General features: G+C 43.5%; 1 protein-coding gene across 3 annotated transcripts in view; it reads left to right on the top strand.

Annotated features, from left to right (window-relative positions):
• Window positions 1-20,320, top strand: part of KIRREL3 (kirre like nephrin family adhesion molecule 3) — a 761,553-nt gene that overhangs the window by 461,111 nt on the left and 280,122 nt on the right. For all 3 annotated transcript variants that reach the window (XM_081171663.1, XM_081171662.1, XM_081171664.1), the window contains exons 4-5: window positions 8,655-8,804; window positions 11,782-11,931. In XM_081171663.1, coding sequence (XP_081027789.1) covers window positions 8,655-8,804; window positions 11,782-11,931 — 300 coding nt within the window. The remainder of the gene's footprint in view (window positions 1-8,654; window positions 8,805-11,781; window positions 11,932-20,320) is intronic.

Here is a 20,320-nt window from a genome sequence, read left to right as displayed (position 1 = left end):
CCCTTCTGATAGCAATGAGTGATGTGCAAATTCCCTTTCCCTGACATGTCTTGATTTCCATTTGCTTTTTGTGAACTGTGAAATGTGTTGCGTATTGATAAAACACTTTTTAAAAAATATTGACAACCTGTTTCTCCCCTGTCTTTTGGTTACTCATACTGCCTTCACTCCTTTCTTCTCAAAGGAAAAAAAGTCGTCCTAAGGTGATCTACCCAGGAGCATGTCAGGTCCCACCTGTGGGTAGTGATTAACAGTTTGAGAAGCACAGCTTTAAGGATTGCCATTTGCAGATGGTTTCATAAGACTTTTAGTGAAGTTGATTATTTTTAGGGATGGGGAAATCTGTCCGTTTCGGTTGCTCATTTTTGTAGTCTTAAGTTCAGTTCTCCACATTTCTGTTAAAAATAGTACTCTTCAAAATGCATCGGTATTTTAATGCAAATTTCTTCCAATATACAGAATTTTGCAAGCACTTTTCCAAATGTGTTTTATATGTTATTTTCATCAATATATGCAAAGGTATGCAAACCTTTTCCCTAATTTGTGGCTTTCCATGGGCATTGTTTGGATTGGAGAACTTCATCATAAAATTCAGAGAAGTGAAGTTTGGAAGGCTAGAAGGATTGCATATTGGTTTGGAAAATGCAAATTTGATGGGTTCTCAATAAAAAATTGAACTGAATGGGGTTTCTCTCCTGTCTCTCTAACCTTTACCTGGCTAAGCCGGATTTATTTGGCTTTGGCTGTGTATTGACTGTATCAGATTCTTATCAGAGGCTAGTTATATTCAAGCACATACTCAGAAATGCTAGAAACATGTGATTTCAATGTGGATTTGTATGCATGCTTGGTAGCACCACATGTCCAAGTACATGAGTTGAGACGTAGCAAATGCACGTTCAAAGCTAACCATGATATATGGCAAGAATGTCAATTTTACATTCATTTGACTAAATAGCCCTTAAAGTGATTTGATGAACATTTCCCATCTCAGTCACTTCCTAATATTTCTGCTCTGTTGCACCATTGATTTTTCTCAACTTATTGCCACAATTGATTATGTATGAGCATGAATATGCTTCTTACTTAATAGGATAACACTGCAATGCTAAACACATTTACTAGTGAATAATCCTATAATTATTTGGAGAGAAAGGAAAGCAGAATCGTTTGGTGTTTTTCTTTAAAAAAATAAAAAATGCTTGCATATAAGGGCCAGAATCCAAAGAGCCTTGTGCATATACCTACAGGACATTATTTGGGATTGGATAAGAGGACTTTCTTCATTCCCCTTCAAAAATGCAGCACCTCACAGTCCATTGGTTATCCCTCCAGAACATCCCCTGACCTTCAATACTTCCCAAAGATTAAGGATGCTTCAGGAGTTTGGAACTGGATGTTTGTGCATTCCAACATGAGCTGACTTAATCCCTGTCTCCTGGACAGAGATGTGGACCTTTGGGCTTCCACTGCCTTTGTGCTTCCCATAGGCATCTGGGTGAACTCTGTGTGAACAGACTAGGCTTTTGATCTATGGGAGCAGATAAGCCCTTGGTCTCGTCCAGCAGGGCTCTTCTTATGTGAATCAGAATTTAGTTACTGACCGGCTTTTACACTTTCCAAAATACCGTATTTTTTGCTCTATAAAACTCACTTTTTCCCTCCTAAAAAGTAAGGGGAAATGTGTGTATGTCTTATGGAGCGAATGCAGGCTGCACAGCTATCCCAGAAGCCAGAACATCAAGAGGGATTGCTGCTTTCACTGCACAGCGATCCCTCTTGCTGTTCTGGATTCTGAGATTCAGAATATTTTCTTTCTTGTTTTCCTCCTCCAAAAACTAGGTGCGTCTTGTGGTCTGGTGCGTCTTATAGAGCAAAAAATACGGTGACTGACAGTGCTTTCAGCTCAGCATACGTATATCTTGTGTTTAAAATGCATGTTTTGAGAGAACATGGGTTATAGAAACAGATATTTTTATATCTATATTAATGTTCACTTTTGTGTGAAATTAGTGCAATTTGATGCCGAAGCAGGCTAGAGCAGACTTGTGGGTGAACACGCATGAAAGTTGCAGGAATTGAATACAGATCAAAAACTGGGATGCGTGTCTTCCGGTATGTGCTCCCAGGTGAGTCACAGGACCCACCTCACGATCTTCCCCCAAAAAGCACTTTTTTAAGGCTAGATTATGGCATGAGGTCACAGCACCCAAAATGGCTGCCACTACCTGTTGCAAAAAACAGAATGTTCCTTTTTTCTGGGACACTTGGTGGCTATGTTCTTGCATTCATGGGGGGAAGACTGAGAGGGATGTGTGTAGAAAGTAGCCTACTGTACAAAGGTAAAAAATTTTATTTGTTGGTCTGCCCAGGTTTGCCTCTAGCCCCACCCATCAGTGCAATGTAGTACCTGGACTGGATCCAACATTGGCCTTTCCCAGAGTAGACTCAGTGAAACTCAGTGAGACTCATGTTGGTCGTGCTCATTAATTTCAACAGGTCTACCTTGAGTATGGGGGACGCGGATGGCGCTGTGGGTTAAACCACAGAGCCTAGGACTTGCTGATCAGAAGGTCAGCGGTTCGAATCCCCACAATGGGGTGAGCTCCCGTTGCTCAGTCCCTGCTCCTGCCAACCTAGCAGTTCGAAAGCACGTCAAAGTGCAAGTAGATAAATAGGTACCACTCCTGCGGGAAGGTAAACGGCATTTCCGTGCACTGCTCTGGTTCACCAGAAGCGGCTTAGTCATGCTGGCCACATGAGCTGTATGCTGGCTCCCTCAGCCAATAAAGTGAGATGAGCGCCGCAACCCCAGACTCGGCCACGACTAGACCTAATGCTCAGAGGTCCCTTTACCTTTACCTTTACCTTACCTTGAGTATGACCAACATTGCATGCAACCTCTTAGAAGATTGCCCAGAAGGAAATGTGATCCTTGAGCTGAAAAGGGTTCCCTCCACATGCATTAGGCAGGTAATATAATAATGGCAGCTGATGAAAATGTTATCTGTAACTTGAAAGGTATTTACATTATTCCACCTACATTCTAATAATAAAAATGATGTTCTGTCATTTCATGTTAGCACACTGAACAATCTGGGGAAAGTGTTTAATCAGCAGTGGTTCCTATGCTCCTGTGGTTGTTGAAGAAGCCAGGGTTTTTAGAGGTCTCAGTTCCCAGCCATGTCTAAACAAGTTTCCTTTAAGGACAAGGACAGAGGAGTCAGAGATGGAGTGGCCACGTTGGGAATAATGTTCACACACGGATGAAAGGTTCTTCATCTCCATAATCATTCTTTCTATTTGAGTTCATTCACGTTTTCAAGGACTGCTTGGTTTCACTCACGTAGTTATCAGTGGGACAGTGGGGAAGGAAGAATCCTGATACTCTATATTAAGTGTGCCTCGTGCTGGGATTAGTATGGGATGCATGCAACCTGAAGGTGGAAATAAAAGAGTCAGGCACAGCGTGGGGGTTGAACTATAGCCTGCTTTTTTTAAACACAAGCCACCTGCAGAGGAAAAACTATTAGTGGTAGAACTTAACGGTAATATACCCGTCCAAGCCTTCTACCAGTAGGGTGACAAACCCTGCCTACGGGAAATGGAGTACAGATACATTGCCACGTGCTTTCCCTAGCCACCCAAAGGGTGAGTAGGGAGGCCTTCCTGTATCACCACCCCCATAACTCCAGGCAAATGATTCAGGTTAGCTTCCAGTGTGGTCCCTATCGGGTCCCATAGCCCTGAGCAGCAAGCCTCGGGTCCTGTCCATCACTATGGAAGGTGTTTAAGGGGCACACCTGGCTGAACTTAACTGTTCCCCTTTGAACATTGCTGCCCCAGAGGAGGAAAAAGGCTGCCAAATGGGAAGTTCAAGTGTTTTAAATTATTTGTGGTGGCAATATGCTTTGATTAGGCTCCAATGCTTTGGCCACCTCATGAGAAGAGAAGACTCCCTGGAAAAGACCCTGATGTTGGGAAAGATGGAGGGCACAAGGAGAAGGGGACAACAGAGGACAAGATGGTTGGACAGTGTTCTCAAAGCTAGAAACATGAGTTTGACCAAACTGCGGGAGGCAGTGGAAGACAGGAGTGCCTGGCGTGCTCTGGTCCATGGGGTCACGAAGAGTCGGACACGACTAAACAACTAAACAACAACAACATGCTTTGATTGTTGTGAGAAGACCAATCCTTCTATTTCAGATGTTCATGCTTATGTTGTCATAATGGCACCACACACATGGGGGGGGGTTGAGTTATCAGCCAGCTCTGGGGAACTGCAGAGATTGCAGAAGTAAAATCAAATCTTTAGAGAAAGAAAAGATAACACACATACCCAAGGAGGCCAGTGAGGACTGATCATGCAAAGTGGGTACCACCTTAACGCCCTACCCAGAGAGTAAATGTGGAGTTCAGTTGAGATGCAGCTTTTCTATAATAAGGCTATAATCAGACCTCTTGTGATACTACATTTTCTTTTTTCTTTTTAAGGAATCTGTAAAGAGGGAAGTTGAGTGCAGTCCATTGTAGGAAAGGCTACTTGGGACAGAAAGAGAAGAAGGGGTTCTTAGACATTAAGACACATGACCCAGCAACCTCACTGGAAGCTAAGCAGATCCATGTATGGTAAATGTTTGAATGACAGACCACTTGTGAACCCCGTATGGATTACATGGGGCACCCTTAAAGAAATCTGGGATATACAGCTAATAAAGAAGTGTGTGCATACCTGTAGGTGGAGAAGTTCAGGTGGTGATGGCAAGGGTAAGGAAGGGCATTCAACATCCAAGTTCTTCCTATTTTCATCTGTAATTTTTTGGAGCTTGGGGGGGGCATAGGATGCAGCCTTATACTTGGTCGGCCATTCAGCTGGTCCACCTAGCTCAATGCTGTCTACACAGACTGGCAGCAGCTCTCCAGGATTTGAGACAAGAGCCTGTCCCAGCCCAACCTGGAGATGCTGGGGATTGAACACAGAGCAGATACACTACCACTGACCTGCAGCCCCTTGTCTTCAAGTTTACAAATGCTTCCCATGGTGTTGGTCATGCTTCTAAAAGTCTGCTGGAGTGATCCCATTGCTGGGGAACATCTCAGCTCTGGCGTTGTGGATTCTTCAGCTTTTGTTGTGGCAGATGGCTTGACGGTGGTTTGCTCGAGGACGCTGCTTCGCGCTTGCCATCTTGTCTGCAGTGTAGCGCCGTCCAATGCTGATCAGTTGCATTTTGAAACTGGAGGGAAAGGGGAAGATTATTGCTTAAACTGTGGTGGTAAATTAGTTCTCTTAGTGGCTTTATTCCACAATAGGCCTCTACTGTGCCTTCTGCATTGGAGAAGGAGAAGAAAATGAGGGCCATTGCCCACAGTGGAGAGACAATCAGGAGCCTCTAATATTAGACGGTAGGGGTGGCTCTCTTCGTGATAATTGAGCAGTTTTTGTATTCATCTGTGGGTACAAAGGGATGCTGTCAAGTTGCTTAATGAGCCACTTACCGCATCCCTCATGCATATTATCCCAGCAGCAGCAGCGCCTATAAGCCTGCACATGGAAAAATATGTGCCGTTTTACTTTCCCCCCTGGTGATGCCATCGAATGGGGTGAGGCCTCATTAGTCTGCTGAAATCACAGCAGATGCCAACTGAGCGTGCTCAAAAGATACATTCTGTTTGCTTTTAAGTTTGGGATTTATAATTGTTGGCTCTCCCCCTCTACTCCATCTGCACGGCTCTTCCTCAAGGAGGACTAGACCCATGCTGAGCTTTTGTTCATTCAATGGCGAGAGTTATTTATGAACAGGACTTATATCCTGTGAATTTCCCCCCTCACTTTTAAGCTGAAAATTGTAACTTTTCTCTTCCCCCAACGTTTCCCCTTAATTCAAAACTAGCTAAGGGGATTTAAAAAGAAAGTTTTAAACACCTTAATAGAACCCTAATCTGCTTTCACGTCAAAGCTAAGGCTGCTTTTAGGTGCTGCAGTTAGTGCCTAGTAAAGCCAGGTAAATCATCCAATCAGAAATAATAAAATTTCTTCCTCTCATTCCTCCCTTCTCTTTGTAGTTTAGACATTTCTCTAGCCTTGGAGAATGGCTACTGGGCCATTTTTCATGTTGGGTTAGAAATGTGAATCTGCCTCAGAAGTGCTTCTTACCAGATGGACAGAAACAAGTTGAAGCCTGTGAGTTGTGTTACCTCTTGCTAGCATGTATGATTCCAGCACCTGCTGCCATGAATTTTTCCAATTGGAAAATGTCCTCCATTTCTTTCCTAAACTAACTAGACCATAAACAGGCGCATACAAGTATACATATAACTGTATTAAAATATGCATGCATTAATTTTAAAGATGCTGCCGAAATATTGTTCTGCGTGGGAGTATCTTTTATATGTATCATGCGTGTAATAGATGTAAATTTCGAGGTATAAATTTTTGCCTTTAGTTTGCTTGGCTTTAAAAATAAAAGCAGACAACAGTGCATGGGTGGATCTACTCACAGGAAAAAAATGCTGTAAATAAGTCAAAAATTAAATTGTTATAAAAAGGGGAAAGCAATGTTAAAATCACAGTTTTATTCCTCTCCAGCGTCATCTGGTGTTGTATGTTTATAACGCATTCAAAACATTGTTTTTTGACTAATGTAGCCGAGTCCCCAGAGTGACTTTGTGCAAACTGAACACTATAGACAAAATTTCCACCAGCCTTCTAGTATTGTATTGGCAGTACCCCTAATTTAAAGGATACTCCCCCCCCCACCGCATCCCCATTTCCCCTCCAAAAAGAAAAATCCCTGATGGGCCTGAAGATAAAATCCCTGATGGGCTTGAAGATAAAAGTAGCCATTAGAATTAACAATTTTTTAGAGTTAATACAATGATCAGATTGTTCTACCAGCAGGGCTAATCCAAAAGACACTACTAAATCATGTGCCTCCTCCATGAGAGGTCCAGAGGGTGGCAACATGAGGGCAGGGCCTTTTCTGTGGTGGCTCCCCACTTGTAGAATGCTCTCCACAGGGAGGGCTTGCCTGGCACCTTCATTAAATACCTTTAGGCACCAGGCAAAAACATTCCTCTTATCGCAGGCCTATAGCCTTTTAAACTGGGGAGGGGCTGTAATTGTTTTTAATCGTTACTATGTAATGAAGGGTGGTATAGGGTTTAATAAAATAATAATTCAAAAGTATCGGGCTTGTTAATTATGTTATGTGTTTTGTGTTATTATACCACAAACCACCCTGTGATCTTCAAATGAAGGGCAGTATATAAATTTAATAAATATTAATAAATAACAATGGTAAAAAACGGAGCAAACCATTCAGTAGATGGGACCCTTTCTTTACATGTTTCACCTGAGAGCCCTGTCCTTTGCACCTATGCATTTGCAACTTATACATATGTAGCCTCCATCAGGCTTTCAGATGAATTGCAGGAGATAATATGTGGAGACAGTGAACACAATCCAGATTCCCCGCTTTGCGTGTTTCCTACATTTGTGAAGAGGTCCAGATTTGTGTTTTGAACTGGTGCCAGGCACATCACTTTCCTTCTCTGGCCAAGAATGGGAACTGCAAATATTAGTTTCAAATCCATTGACATGGTTGTTGGAATTCCTGGCAAGAATAGGCCATGGAAGTGACAGTGGGGGCTGTGCTTGTTGTCCCTGCGCCACTTTCCCTCTCATCCAGTTGTTAATCATGTGAAGGGGAATGCCCAAATAGGCCTTGAATCTTAGAGAATTCCATGTCGGCTAAGGGGTCCTATGAGATGATATTGCAGGGGTTGCCTGGGCATATAAGGCACACTCACCTGTACAGACATGCCCCATACCCTCCAACACTTTGAAACCAATACAGTGGTACCTCTGGTTATGTATTCAATTCGTTCCAGAGGTCCATTCTTAACCTGAAACTGTTCTTAACCAGAAGCACCACTTTAGCTAAGGGGGCCTCCTGCTGCTGCCGCCGCGCCGCCGGAGCACAATTTCTGTTCTCATCCTGAAGCAAAGTTCTTAACCCAAGGTATTATTTCTGGGTTAGCGGAGTCTGTAACCTGAAGCATATGTAACCTGAAGCGTATGTAACCTGAGGTACCACTGTATTCAAGATACCGTCTTCCCATTTTGGGGGGGTGAGAGTATAGTAGTCATTTTGGTGTCTGTGATATTGTGTAAGTTCACAGCAACCAAAATGGCTGCCATTCTCTCTCAATAAAAAATGGCATGTCCCAATTTTTTCGGGACATTTGCAGGGCATTATACCACCAACAGCAAATGAACAGCAGGATTTGTGGAGCCAGTGGGCACAGGGCCTCTTCCTCTCTCATCTAGGGGTGGTGGAGCCTTAACAGGCTTCAGAAGCTTAAAAATTACTACAGTTGGATGCAGCAAGTGAACTTTATTTTATTGTAATTTATCCCACTTTTCCTCCAAGGAAATCCTGGTGGCATACATGGTTGTCTCTCTCCCCATTTTATCCCCACAACAACCCTGTGAAGTAAGTTAAGCTGAGGGACATATTTGTGTTTTAATTCTTGTATCATTGTTGCTGAGGTTTGTTTTGTTTTGTATCAGATGTCTATTGTGGCATTAAGCGGTATATAAATTCATAAATAACAGCATCAACAATTTACGCCCCTTTTCCCTCTTTCTGCAGGCCCAGCATCTTCTTTCACCCAGCAACCTCAAGACCAGGTAGTGATCGCCGGGCAGCCTGTGACCCTGCTGTGTGCTATCCCAGAGTACAACGGAATTGTGCTGTGGATTAAAGATGGACTCGCTCTCGGCGTAGGCCGGGATCTCTCAAGTAAGCCTTCTAGATTTGCTTACATCAGCGGCAGCTCCTGTTACGTGTTATGACATATGGGCTTGAGAAACAAATGCTGACCACTTCCAGCTGCTGTTAAGCCGAGGGCAGGGTGAGGTGGGGTGCAGGGAAACAGGAAGAACACTGATGGCAAATGCAAAGCCAGCAAGGGAATACAAAGGACAGAGTGTCCTGTATAAATGAGCCCGCCTGACATGGAACATTTTATATACTGTGTCACCTGGGGTAGATCTACACACAGAAAAAAACCACTATAAGTAAGTCAGAAATTAACTTGTTATAACAAAAGAAAAAAAACCCGCTATGGAAAATTGCCAAGAATTTTCTCCTCTCTCCAGCGCCATCTGGTGTTGCATGTTTATAATGCATCCAAAACGCTTTCTCTTTACTATTGTAGCTGAGTCCCTGATGTGTTCTGGCCTATTGGTGTAAATAGGCATCCTTACTGCTGTAGTCTATTTCCTTGCCATTCCCTCCTTTGACCAGAGGTGGTTTTGGCACACAGGCTGACACCCCATAGGTTACCAGGGCAAGACCCGCAGCAGTTCAGACTGAGATGCTCAACTGCAATCATCAAGTTATAGAACCTAACAGGGATCACAAAAGACTTGCATGGCATCTGGAAAATTAGATGCAGCGAAAGAAAACAACAGCCCATTTTGGAGGTGGGTTGTTGGAACAATGAGTGAAGCTTAAACATGAAATATGTATTAAGTAGTATTTGAGAGGGGGAACTGAGTGAGTCTCAGCTTCACTAAAAAGTTAGCTAGTGCAGTAAGAGAGAGAGAGAGAGAGAGAGAGAGAGAGAGAGAGAGAGAGAAGTTAGGGAGGGGCCATAACTCAGTGGTAAAAGGGTCCCAGCATACATGGCAGGGATGGAGGAAATGGAGGAAACTAGAGATTTTATAGTTCCTGTTAGTCCTCCTGGAGACTATGGTGCATGGTAGGTCCTAGATTTTATTGATGAACATCTGAAAGACATTCAGAACATAAGCCTCTGAATTGTTTCCAGTAAAAACTTGGAATGTGGGGGACGGTCTCATCGACAGCTCAGGCTCCGAGAAGTTTACAACAAGGGATAAACTGAAGCACATTGTCACAGTCCTATTAACAGGCTGTCAAACCCAGCCTCCCTTAGTCTATTTTAAGTTGGGCGATGTTTGCCTCCATGTACTGGGGGAAGGGACCATGTATTGTGCCAACAAAGAAATGATTCCCTCTCTTCCAGCACTGCGATTTTTGTGGCAGAGCTTTGGAATATAGGGAGACACGAACCCTGTTCAAGCAGTCACCATGAATGAGTGTGAGCAATCATGCAAGGGAGGGGAGCATGCTCAAGGAGTGATGTAGAGCCCTGCTTTATGCAGAGACCTTCCACAAGCAGAGGAGGCTCATAGACCCATAGAATCGTAGAGCTGGAAGGGACCCCGAGGGTCATCTACAATGCAATGCAAGAATCTTTCGCCCAACATGAGGCTCAAACCCACAACCCTGAGATTAAGAGTCTCACGCTCTACTGATTACTGCAAACATTTGCCCTCAGAATTTAATGGGAGGGGGCTCTACACAATATAAATATGACATGCTTGGCAACTGAAGGGCTTGGCAACTCAGCCTCTTCCCGCTGATGTGATTGCTCATATGTGATGCTGATGAGCATCCAAACAGGCCTTTGGGAGAGTGGGAAAGCTGGGCTACTATGCTTCTTTGAGGGTCTGCAAACTCTACCAAAGACTGACATTAAATGCAAGAAGTCTTCTGCACCCCACAATTTCCTTATTTCTTAAAACATTATATACTGCTTAATTGTAAATAGAACCTGTAAGTTGGTTAAAATGTTTACAAAAACATGCATTGCTTTAACCTCGCTTACCCCTCCTGATATCTATTCCAGCTACCTGTACAGCTATCCACATATGACTGGAGCAGCATAGGGAATTGCCCTTGCACATACATGTGCACACATGCATGGCTTGTTACATGGAGCAACCTCTGTGGGTTTAAGCACCACGTCATTTTGCTATGTTGTGCGAATCAGAATTTCAGCCCCTTGTATGCCTGAAACTGATAAAAATTCCAGTCCTTACTCTCTCTAGGCCTCAGGAGTCTCTTGTAAAATGGGAATACTTCTCCATGCCTCAGAGCAATGATTTGAGGCACTCTCTTACTGTACCCATGGGGGTGATTGGTGTATCAGAGAGGCGCTTCTTCAGAGCATTGCAAAAGTTGAGCTCTGTTCCAATGAATGACGTCAAGAAGGTATAAGGGGAAGCATTTTATCCCTCCCTCCCTCCCTCCCTCCCTCCCTCCCTCCTTCCCTCCTTCCTTCCTTCCTTCCTTTTCCATGGTACTTCTCTCTGCTTCCAGTTTCCAGAATATGAAGCAGCCAGCCAGCTGGATATACAGTATAACACACACATACTTTACGTTCCTCTGATTGCGAATTTATCTTTATGGATAAATTTATGGATATCTTCTGATAGCCATTCTCTGCAAAGTTCAGAACAGGAAATGAGTAACAGGAGCTAATATGGCTGACATATCATTCTGAGCAACTTTGGCAATTAACTTTGCTGGGTCTGCTTTAGCAAGCTGGGTCTCTGCCTGCTTGTGCGATACCAGCTCAGCTAGTCATCTAATTAGCTAAATACAAACAAACCCTTCATTTGTATTTCTTGTGGTTCATGAGAGCAAATCCTGCTGTTGATAGCTTGAAAAACAAAGCAGGGGGGGAACAGGAGAGCGTGCCAAGCTGCCTCGGCTTCGCAGCTCATTAATCATCAAACTTGGGAAGGACTGATTTTTTTTGGGGGGGGCGTCTCTATCCCTATGACAGTATAGGTAACTGGGGAGATGAAGCCCATAGCGGTCAACCTCTGTCAGTACCCTGCTAAGACTCGGTCAAACAGTGTGCTGTTTTTCAGCTCTATTCTTCTTTGCATTTTGTACCCCAAAGGTTACCCACGCTACTTGGTTGTGGGGGACCATCTGTCAGGGGAGCATCACCTGAAGATCCTGAGAGCAGATCTCCAAGATGATGCTCTGTATGAGTGCCAGGCCATTCAAGCAGCCATCCGTTCCAGACCAGCCCGGCTGACCGTTCTCGGTAAGGATCTGATTTCTCACTGGGAAAAAATGCACAATTCCCCCTCTCTCTTCTTCTTCTTCCTTGACCTTGAAATGAGTTAAAAGGCTCATTGAGAAAGAATGTATGTGCACTGCTTAAAAAGAGAGTTTCTTCAGCGGATGAAAAACCAAGTGTGTTTTTAGGCTCACAACATCCCTGGTGATTGCCCATTCTGAGTGGGGCTGATGGGAATTGGAGTCCAGGAGTACCTGGAGGGCACTTTTGGTTTGGTTACCCCAGGTTATCTCATGCATGCCCTTTTCTATCAACATCAAGCACTGTTATGGAACGGGGATGTGTGGGGATATAGCCTGTGGAGATGTCATAATGGGAAATGTGGAGGTGACTGCTTGCTGCTAGTTATAGTCACATGCCTAGCATTTCATGTAATTCCATTCTGAGTGCAGTGTTGACTATGCAAGTAGTTTAAGTTGCAAACACATTGAGAGGTGGCAGGAGTCTGGGTGAGGAGGTCCTGCCCCTGTGAGGGAGAACCATTGGGCTGCTTCAGCCGCCATTTTGTATGAAACCTTCCATGGCTCAGAGAGCAAGAAGCAGAGTGGTAGCAGGCACATCTGAAGATAAGGCGGGGTGTGTTTGTGTGTGTGCTTGTGCACACTTTTCATCCTTCTGTAGCCACTCTTGTCTCTCTCATTAGAATTTGAAATCATTGATTTGGATCCTGTCTAAGTTAGTTGAACTTCAGTCCCATCGAAATCAATGGATCAAGTTATTAATGACTTACGCCCCATTTAGTTCAATGGGAACTAAGTTCGATGAACTTTGTGGTTGTAGCCAAATAAGTTCTGTTCAGAGTAGACCCACTGAAGTCAATGGGCCTAAGTTAGCTGTATCGATCATCTTCAATGGGTTTACTCTGATTAGAACTAGCATTGGACCCAACCCTTTAGCCCCAAATCCAAGCCATTGTAAATTGCCTCAAAGAGTTTAGTAATTAGGCAGGGAACATATATTTTCTAAATAAAAATAAATGTGCAAACATGAGCACAAGGAAGCTTGTCACCCAACTGCAGTGGAACAAGTCATTTATTTTCCTGATTCTGACATCTCGAGTAACCATTTGGTTTTTGTATTTGGGATTAGATGTATCTGTAATTCATTGAAATAGAGTTTCTAAATGTTGCTGGAAAGGTCATAATAAAAAGTATGATTCCCATCTCTCTATCTTTCTCTAACCCTCATCCCACTCCTGCACTTGACAAAAGTATACAGATGGGGAGGGGGAAGGTATATTAAGAAGTATTTCTTTTTTTTCTGACGAGCCTGATTTAGATTTATAACAACTCCTGGTGATTTGGGGTGTGTAACTCAGCTTTTGCAGAAGCATGATTTATGTACAAACACACACAAGAAAAATATACCACTGAAATAGCCCCCTGCAGCTACTAAAAGCTGAGATGTTATTATGATTGAAAAGTGTTTATCAGTGGAGTCTGTATGAAAAAGAGAATAGCAGCTGAAATTCATTCATTATAATTCCAACGAGTTGCTCTTCTTCTGTATCACAAAGATATGAAAGGAGCCTGCCAATGAAGGGGAGTGGGAATACAGGGGGTGGTTTGCTCCAGCTGTTGCTTTCTCACTTGCCATGGGAGGGGTACTAGATGGAGATTTCAAGATCGAAGATTTCTAGGCATGAATCACCTGTGCCACCTTGCTTATGGTACTGGAGAAGAAGCCTAGAAGGGATTATTGTGGTGGCCAGCAGAAAAGAAAAGCAGAGACCAAAGAAAAAGAAGTGGTCAGTGAAAGGGTAGCCAATGTGCTGCTCTCCAGATATCATTGGACTACATATCCCATCATCCCATTACCTCCAGCAAGCTGGTCAGGAATGATGGGAATCGTAGTCCAGCAACATGTGGGGACCCAGAGTTAAAGAAGGCTGTCATGGAATGTGGGGTTGCTTCTTTTTAAGGCTTTCTCCTAAGCAAACGGTTGCATTTTCCGGAATCAGCTATTATTGCTCCTTCCCATTCACTTTCTGACAGTACCTCTCCCATCCAGAACAGCAAAGTAACTTAGATGGAGAAGGTGGACACGCACACTGCAACAAAGAACATTTTGCCTTGCTCTACCCGAGAAGGAAATAATGCTTGAGTGTCCGAGTTTTTGTGTGTAATGGTGCCCCTACTACAGCAGTTCCTTGAATCTGATTGAAACCCTGTGTCTGAAAGTACGGTTTTGAAGCAAAATCATTGTTTGGATTCAAAAAGCCTCTTTGCCAGAATTAGTTGAAGCATGTGCTTGTTATTCGACGGTTCATTACATGCTGGTTCAGCCTCTGGTAGGTCATGATTTGTGCACTTCATTATTTTTGAGGTTCATTATTTGGTCACTTCATTATACATGCTGTTCGGCACTCCCTTCCTCTATAAGCCCATGCCGTTTTGCTATTCAGGATTAGATTTGAAATTCTGCAAGGGATTGATTAGTTAAGCCAGAGTATTGTGAAGGGGACAGAGTACAAAATGACCGGTCCAACCCCCACCCCTTTAAGGTTTCCGTCAATGTTCAGATGGGCAAAATAATAAAGGAACTGAGAATGTGGAGCCACATTGTGGAAGTTGAAAGAAGTTTTACATGTTGTAAAGACTTGAACTGGGATGCAACCACGAACACTTCCTTGGAGGCTGGGATATTAGAAGACAGCAATTTCTATTCCCACCTGTATTTGTCATGATCAGCGCTGTTGCCATTCCACTGCAGTTCATTTTCCACTAAATACTATGTTATTAGTCTCACTGTCCGCCATTTAACATAGCTCATGTACCTTACATAACTGCTTATTCGTTTCAATGCAAAGGAAACACCGAAGCCACGTAGAAAAAAATTACTACATATAATTTTCAGGCTTAAAAACCCCCACAAATGATGTGAACAAATGTCAGGTGTATTTCCTTGACAGATTTTCATTCCTTTTTTTTAAATAAGATTTTTATGTAAGCTTTTCACACTACAATAAGAAAACAGATACAAAAAATATGAACAGAGTAAGAAAAATACGGAGACTTTTCCTAAAGGCAATTCTCAGCTCCCACCACCCATAGAAGGTAGCAGCCCCTTCCAGCTCTCACCAGGGGTCCTTCCTTTCTCCTCTAAGCCTCTCACCCTGGGAGACCAACATTACCCTGTCTCCCACCCAGGACCCACCATCAACCATCTACCACCCGCATGAGTACACAATCCCTGGACCTTAATAAAGGCCCCAAACAGAGGTCCCAAACATAGCAAAGCAAAAAGAAAGGAAAGGGGGGGGAAAGGAAAGAAGCATTAATAATAATAATAATAATAATAATAATAATAATAATAATAATAATAATAACAACTACTTCTAATTTTCCATCTGCCAGTTACATAAAAAGATTGTTCGGGGTCTAGCTGCCAGAGCAGGAAAAAATAAGCCTGCTCCATCTTTCATGTGACAGCCCTTAAGATATTTGAAGATGGCTATCATGTCTCTTCTCAGTCTCCTCTTTTCCAGGCTCCTTCAACCGTTCCTCATAAGGCTTGGTTTCCAGACTCTTAAACTGTGGTGCCCAGAAATGGACACAGTATTCCAGGTGTGGTCTGCCCAAGACAGAACAGAGTGGTACTATTATTTCACTTGATCAGGATGCTCAACTTCTGTTGATGCAGCCTAGAATAGAATTAGCTTTTTTTGCTGCAAGAGCACCCTAACCGTTTGCTAAGTTCTTTTGCTATTCACAACAGCTATAGACATTATTTTGTCACAGCCAGATAGTATCCAGTGTGATTCTCACAAGTCACAGGGTTTCTTTCTCCTGGAATTGTGTACTCCACACAACACAGCAATACCTTCTGTTGTTTACAGGACCACTTATCCTCAGATAAAGAATAGTGAACCAGGAACCTTTGATCTTCTGGAGATTGTTGATTCTCTTTCTGCTTCCTTCAATGTTTGAGTTGACCCTCAAATGTGTAAACAAAGCAGAGGATGAAATTACTTCAAGGAGTGTTACCTCAGGAAATAGCTATTGAAAATGACAGTTCACCCCACCCCGTTTAAAAATTCTGGACTTGTGATCTGCATCTTTGCAGAGAGTAACAAATGGATAAGATTGGCACTTGCCATGCTTTTTGTATCTAGTAGAATATTTTCAGTACTGCACTGCACAAAATTAAGGTAGGGGGCAGGATTAGGTGTCCTTTGAAAAAGCTATACAGGATATCACACTTACAAAGGCAGGAATATGCCAGTAGTTGTACATTACTGTGCTTTCAAACTTGCACAATCACATCAAGTACACTCTTGCCATCAAAAAGGGCACAGCTGCACTGCAGACCTGGTTGGGCTTGCCTAAACAAATATGTTTTAAGAAGGTGCAGAAAGAATACAAAGAAGGTGCCTGTCTGATTCCAGTAGGCAAGGACTTCCAAAATGTTGGTGCTGCCACACTTAAAGATCAGTTTATTACAAGTGTAGAACAGATATTATGTGTCACCTGTAACAGAAGCAGTTCTACAGGCTGATTGGGCATATATGGAGCAAGGTGATCTCTCAAGTAAACTGGTCCCAAGCTGTTAAGGGCTTTATATAATAACAGTAACACCTTGCACCTGGCCCAGTAGCAAATGGGCAACCAATGTAGATCTCTGAGAAGAGGTGTATCTGCACACAGATCCTCACTCCTGCTGGCAAGGTATACTGCGGCATTCTGCAGTAACTGCAGTTTCTGTATCAAGTGTAAGGGGAGCCCCACATAGAGTGCATTGCAGTAGAATCAAAGAATCATAGAATTGTAGAGTTGGAAGGGATCGTGAGGATCATCTAATCCAACCTTCCTGCAACGCAGGAATCTTTTGCCCAACGTGGAGCCTGAACCAACAACTCTGCGATTAAGAGTTTCATGCTCTACCAGCTGAGCTACATCCTGGTGTAATCCAACCCTAGAGCCAATCTTGATTATGAGAATTGTACCCCAAAACATCTAAAGGAGCGCCAGGTTGGGAAGGCTGGTGTAGCAGATTTCCCTGTGCGATGCTAGTTATGCTTTTTTGCTTCTGGTGCCGCTTTTAATATTCCAAGATGCAAATATACATTCCCTTCTACTACTGACGCAGCAGATGCACTCCACTAGCTACTGTTCCCTCCAGGTTTCTTTCTCAATGAGCCAGGATATGAATTATAGCAATAAGATTATCCTGCCTAGGAACAGGAGCCTTTGCATTCTATTAACAACAAATAAGTAGTCTCTAATAGTCTTAACGGAAGTTACCTAGAAGTGTTTTTCTGTGTGCCGCTTGGTTCAGAATGACGGTGTGTCCTGCCTGTCACCATATGACATGCTCCAAGGGGTCTTATTGCATGGGCTTGTCCAAAGCAAGGGCCATTAACACAGTCACAGGAAGCCAATAAAGCTAGAAGATGAAAGTGGATAATGGAACTTTGGTCGTGGGGAAAATGACGCACTTGCCAGAGGCGGGGAAGGTTGCAGAGAGCATAGATGTCAGAGTCAGCAAGAGGGGAATTGTCTGTCTTCATGAAGTTGGTGGTGATACCAAGGCCTTGTTTCCTTTCGTGTGGTGACTGGTAATGAGACCAGCCATCTCCCCCAGTGCCGGTGATTTCTCTTTATTTACAGGGGTCCCAGCTGCATTTATAGAAGGCAGTGACACTGCTGTGGATGATTCTGGGGGAATACAGCCCAATAAAAGTGTACCTAGGGCTGCTGTAAAACTAGTCTGCCATACAAACAGACCAGCAGCTCTGTGTCCACAATAGATATTTATGTCTATCTATTCACTTACTTACACACCCACAGGCAGCTCACTTCAAAAAGTCCTCTAACTGGTGAGTTTTCATTGGGGAGCAGCTGTGGCTGATGCTCATTGGGACTGGCAGAAAGCGGGGAGACCAACAGTCATAGAATCATAGAATTGTAGAGTTGGAAGGGACCATCAAGTCCAACCCCCTGCAATTCAGGAATCTCAACTAAAGCGTCTATGACAGATGGCCCATCCAACCTCTGCTTGGAAACCTCCAAGGAAGGAGAGTCCACAGCCTCCTGAAGGAGACCATTCCACTGTTGAACAGCTCTTACTGTTCTTAGTAGGTGAAGCCAGGTCCAATGACAACCAGAGCCAACTAATTCTAGCTTTGTTCCCATCCTCCTCCCTGCTCAGTTCTAGAAAGGTAACACTGAGACTAAGGAAGAGGAGGAGGGAGCCGACAGGCAGTGCCGCCCCTGTAGACTTGTTGTAAGTGAGGAAGCAGGCAGGCAAGGGCAAGCTGTGGTCGGTGGGGCAGTGCCCCATTTGCCCTAACAGAATAGCCTCCAGCACTGGGATGGCAGCTTTAGGGCAAGGGTGGGGAGGTTTTTCAGCCTGGGGGGCACCTTTCCTTCTGTGCAACCTTCCAGAAGCGTAAGTGGGTAAGTGCAAATTTTACAGGAGGCTAGTTTCTACACATACCTCTTCACCCACCATCCAAGCAAGCAGAAGGCATTGGCAGCATTCAAGGACACATTCTAAAAAGGCAAGGACACATTCTAAAAAGGCGTTCTAAAAAGGCAAAAGCAGGACCAGTGAATGGCAGGGCCTGGGGAGAGATGGTGGAGCTAGGGAAGGGGGTATAGTATGGGAAGAATAACGATGGCCAGATATAGAAGCTTGGAGGACCACATTTGCCCCCTGGGTCTGAGGTTCCCCACACTTGCTTTAGAACCATGAGGAAGAAATAGAATCATAGAATTGCAGAGTTGGAAAAGATCTTGTCCAAACCCCTGCAATACAGGAGTCTGCAACTGTCCCATATGGGGGATCGAACCTGCAACCTTGGCATTATCAGCACTACACTCTAATGAACTGAGCTATCCAGGCTGCTTCTGGTAAAGGATATACAGTCGTACCTTGGTTCTTGAACGGAATCCATTCCAGAAGTCCGTTCAACTTCCGAAAAGGTTCGAAAACCAAGGCGCGGCTTCCGGTTGGCTGCAGGAGTTTCCTGCACTCAGTCAGAAGCCTCGGAAGCCACATCGGATGGTCGGCTTCCAAAAAACATTTGCAAACTGGAACACTCACTTGCGGGTTTACGGCGTTCGGGAGCCAAAATGTTTGAGTCACAAGGCATTCCAGAACCAAGGTACATCTGTATATAAAAGCTACTTAGAGTCAAGGTAATAGTGTACATGAATTATATTACTGTAATGGTTGCCTCTGCATATGGTTTGGAAACTCCAGCTGGTTTGGAATTTGGCACCCAGGGACTTGGTGTAGGGACTTGCTGGTGGTCATCAAGAGCTCAGCAATGTTGAATGATCTGCGCTGGCTGCCAGTTTAATTCCAATCTGAATTCCAAGTGCTAATTTTAACTTTTTAAGCTCTAAAGGGGGGGGGATGCATTTGATGGACAGAGTGTGCAACCTCCTCCTATGGGCCCAGAAGCCTATCAGGGCTGGGCGGAGTGTTATCCAATCAAGAGCGAGTGGAGAGTTGAAAATTGGAACCTGACACAAATCAGTTTATTCAGAAACACATTACAGTGGGGGCTTTAAGCAAAGTTAGTTCTTAACTATCTCTGTAAAAAGTTTTGACTGAAACCAAGTGTTGTGCCTCATCAGAGTATCCATTAACCCCCATTGAGTGTATTTAAATTAAATTCCAATGCAAAGTGCCTCATCATTACTTTGATCTTCTGGTTGAGGGATAAGTGGTCAGCGGTTTTCCCTTCACATTATTAGAACTCCTTGCTGCTGTATATTGGGACACGCTACCATATGCAGATAATATCAGACCTCTCAAGTGTTGCTGACAGGGAGTGCCTAATTTTAAAGCACCTGAATCCTGCCACATTACGCCACTCATATCTAACTTTACTGAGATAAGTTGTCACAGGCAGATATTTAAAGAACCAACTTCTCCCATACAGATATCCCCAATATTTAAATCTGCAAAAGGAGCCCATCTCCTGTGGTGAAATGGGTGGTAATGCAGGAGAAGGTCTTTTCGGTGCTGGCTCCCCAACTGTGGAATGAACTCTCCCATACATCTCCTGTAGGAAGATGCCAAATTTCATATTTTTAAAATGCCAGGTCAAAACATACTTTATGTATCCAGCAGGGCTTTTATCTGATCATTTGTGGTCTTGATTCCTTTTTGGTATTTGGGTTTATATCTGCCTTCCGTCTTTATTTTCTTTATGGATATGTTGTTGGAATTATGGCTATTGCTTCTTGCTTGGTTTTTAATCAATGTGTGTTGAGAGCCACTTTATAAATTTGGGAAGAGTGGGGAAAGCATTATTAAAAAATTCATAATAGCAAAATTCATAACAAATATATCAGCTAGGAACTTAGAAACAGAAAAATTGGAAATGAATTGAGCTGCT

Source organism: Podarcis bocagei (assembly GCF_964188305.1).
Source record: "Podarcis bocagei genome assembly, chromosome: 15".
Classification (NCBI taxonomy): domain Eukaryota; kingdom Metazoa; phylum Chordata; class Lepidosauria; order Squamata; family Lacertidae; genus Podarcis; species Podarcis bocagei.
Note: the sequence above shows the minus strand (reverse complement) of the source record. Positions and strands in the feature narration are given on the sequence as shown.